This window comes from Dipodomys ordii, unplaced genomic scaffold (genome assembly GCF_000151885.1).
Source record: "Dipodomys ordii isolate 6190 unplaced genomic scaffold, Dord_2.0 Scaffold210, whole genome shotgun sequence".
Classification (NCBI taxonomy): Eukaryota; Metazoa; Chordata; class Mammalia; order Rodentia; family Heteromyidae; genus Dipodomys; species Dipodomys ordii.
In genome coordinates, this window is record NW_012267426.1 from 115,386 (window position 1) to 118,696 (window position 3,311).

The window sequence follows — 3,311 nt, forward strand, 5'->3', positions numbered from 1 at the left end:
CCTAGGCCTAAGTTCCAGGCCCAGGCCCTGAGTTCGAGACCCAGACCCTGAGTTCAAGGCCCAGGCTCTGGGTTCGAGGTTCAGGCCTCGAGTTGGAGACTCAGGCCCCGAGTTCGACCCAAGGCCCTGAGTTCGAGGTTCAGGCTCCAAAGTCCATTCTAGGCCCCAAGTCAAGGCCTGAGCCCCGAGTTCGAGGTCCCGGCCTGGAGTTCGAGGTTCAGGCTGTGAGTTCAAGTCTCAGATACTGAGTTTGAGACCCAGGCCCTGAGTTCAAGGTTCAGGCCCCGGGTTCGAGGTTCAGGCCCCGAGTTCGAGGTTCAGGCCTGAGTTCGAGGTTTAGGCTGTGGGTTCGAGGTTCAGACTCTAAGTTCAAGGCCCAGAACAGGATTTCAAGCCCAGGCTGTGAGTTCGAGACCCAGACCCACATTTAAGGCCCAGGTTTTGAGTTCGAGGTTCAGGCCCCGAGTTCGAGGTTCAGGCCCCGAGTTCAACCCAAGGCCCCGAGTTCAAGCCTCAGACCCCGAGTTCGAGACCCAGGTCCCGAGTTCGACCCAAGGCCCCGAGTTCGAGTCTCAGGCCCCGAGTTCGAGTCCCAGGCCCCGAGTTCGAGGTTCAGGCCCCGAGTTCGACCCAAGGCCCCGAGTTCGACCCAAGGCCCCGAGTTCAAGCCTCAGACCCCGAGTTCGAGACCCAGGTCCCGAGTTCGAGTCCCAGGCCCCGAGTTTGAGCCCCAGGCCCCGAGTTCGAGTCCCAGGCCCCGAGTTCAACCCAAGGCCCCGAGTTCAAGCCTCAGACCCCGAGTTCGAGACCCAGGTCCCGAGTTCGAGGTTCAGGCCCCGAGTTCTACCCAAGGCCCCGAGTTTGACCCAAGGTCCCGAGTTCGAGTCCCAGGCCCAGAATTCAATTCCAGGGCCTGAATTTGACCCAAGGCCCCGAGTTCGAGACCCAAGGCCCCAAGTTCAACCCAAGGCCCCAAGTTCAACCCAAGGCCCCGAGTTCGAGTCCCAGACCCCAAGCTCGAATTCAAGCCCCGAGTTCGACCCAAGGCCCCGAGTTCGAGACCCAAGGCCCCGAGTTCGAGTCTCAGGCCCTGAGTTCTACCCAAGGCCCCGAGTTCGAATTCAGGCCCCGAGTTCAAGCCCCAGGTCCCGAGTTCGAGACAAATCAGTAGCAGACCCCGAGTGCTCTCAAAAATAGGTGTTTTTATTTGTACGCATTCATTCGTTCGTTCATTCATTCATTCACGCATGTGTGGGATGGATTCAGGGACAGGCCGAGGCCCCGCCGGACAGACGGACGGACGGACGGACAGACGGACGGATCACAGACGGAAAGCGGGATTGAACCGGTTTAAGCTGGATTGAACTGGTTTGAACTGGATTAAACTGGTTTGAGCTGGATTGAACTGGTTTGAGCTGGTTTGAACTGCTTTGAGCTGGATTGAACTGGTTTTGAGCTGGTTTGAGCTGGATTGAGCTGGATTGAACTGGTTTGAACTGGTTTGAGCTGGATTGAGCTGGATTGAACTGGTTTTGAGCTGGATTGAACTGGTTTTGAACTGGTTTGAGCTGGATTGAACTGGTTTGAGCTGGATTGAACTGGTTTTGAACTGGTTTGAGCTGGTTTGAGCTGGATTGAACTGGTTTGAACTGGTTTGAACTGGTTTTGAGCTGGATTGAACTGGTTTTGAACTGGTTTGAGCTGGATTGAACTGGTTTTGAGCTGGATTGAACTGGTTTTGAACTGGTTTGAGCTGGTTTGAGCTGGATTGAACTGGTTTGAACTGGTTTTGAGCTGGATTGAACTGGTTTTGAACTGGTTTGAGCTGGATTGAACTGGTTTTGAGCTGGATTGAACTGGTTTTGAACTGGTTTGAGCTGGTTTGAGCTGGATTGAACTGGTTTGAGCTGGTTTTAAAATGGATTGAACTGGTTTGAGCTGGTTTGAACTGGATTAAACTGGTTTGAGCTGGATTGAACTGGTTTGAGCTGGATTGAACTGGTTTTGAGCTGGTTTTGAGCTGGTTTGAACTGGTTTTGAGCTGGATTGAACTGCTTTGAGCTGGATTGAACTGGTTTTGAGCTGGTTTGAGCTGGTTTGAACTGGTTTAAGATGGTTTTGAGCTGGATTGAGCTGGTTTGAACTGGTTTTGAGCTGGATTGAACTGGTTTTGAACTGGTTTGAGCTGGATTGAACTGGTTTGAGCTGGTTTACGATGGTTTTGAGCTGGATTGAACTTGTTTTGAGCTGGTTTGAACTGGTTTTGAGCTGGTTTGAGCTGGATTGCACTGGTTTGAACTAGAATGAACCGGTTTGAGCCAGTTGGAGCTGGATGGAGCCAGACAGACACGGTTTTGAACTGGAATCAACCAGTTTGAGCTGGATGGAGCTGGTTTTGGAGCTGGAATGAGACAGTTTGAACTGGTTTGAGCTGGATCGAACCAGTTTCAGCTACATTGAGCCAGATGGAGCTGGTCTGAACTAGGAGGAACCGGTTGCAGCCGGATGCGGGCGGATCTCAGGTAGGCCCCCAGGCAGACCACGGACGGGGACTTCCGGAAGGTTCTCCTTGACCTCTGGCCCCCGTCCTTGTGTGTTGATCCATCTGGAGGGGAGGGTTCGGAGGTCAGGGGTCAGGGGGACCCCAACTCCACTCCCCTCCCCCCTCCACTTCCTGCTGATGGCTTTGAGATGATTGACAGGGGGCGGAGGGCGAAGTTGTGCGGGGAGGAGGGGTCAGGGGTCACACCTCTTCCTCCTCTTCCTCCTGGGGGTCGATGGGGTGGATGGGGGGGCCGAGGCACCCCGACTTCCTGCAGGGAAAGAGAGGCAGAGAGAATGAGGCCTTCCAGCCCTTCTTCCACCTCTTCTTCCTCCCCATCCATCCATCCATCCATCCATCCATCCATCCACCCATCCATCCACCCATCCATCCATTCATCCATCCATCCACCCATCCATCCACCCATCCATCCACCCATCCACCCATCCATCCACCCACCCATCCATCCATCCACCCATCCATCCATCCATCCACCCATCCATCCACCCACCCAGCCATCCCTCCATCCATCCACCCATCCATCCATCCATCCATCCACCCATCCATCCACCCATCCATCCATCCATCCACCCATCCATCCATCCATCCATCTATCCACCCATCCATCCACCCATCCATCCACCCATCCATCCATCCACCCATCCATCCACCCATCCACCCACCCATCCATCCATCCACCCATCCATCCATCCATCCATCCACCCATCCATCCACCCATCCACCCATCCACCCATCCACCCATCCATCC

General features: G+C 54.7%; 1 protein-coding gene across 1 annotated transcript in view; it reads right to left on the reverse strand.

Moving 5' to 3' along the window:
* The window catches only part of Dhrsx (dehydrogenase/reductase (SDR family) X-linked), a 54,267-nt gene that overhangs the window by 44,224 nt on the left and 6,732 nt on the right, over positions 1-3,311 (reverse strand). The window contains exon 2 of the mRNA XM_013035417.1: positions 2,456-2,605. Within this exon, the coding sequence (XP_012890871.1) occupies positions 2,456-2,605 (150 nt within the window). The remainder of the gene's footprint in view (positions 1-2,455; positions 2,606-3,311) is intronic.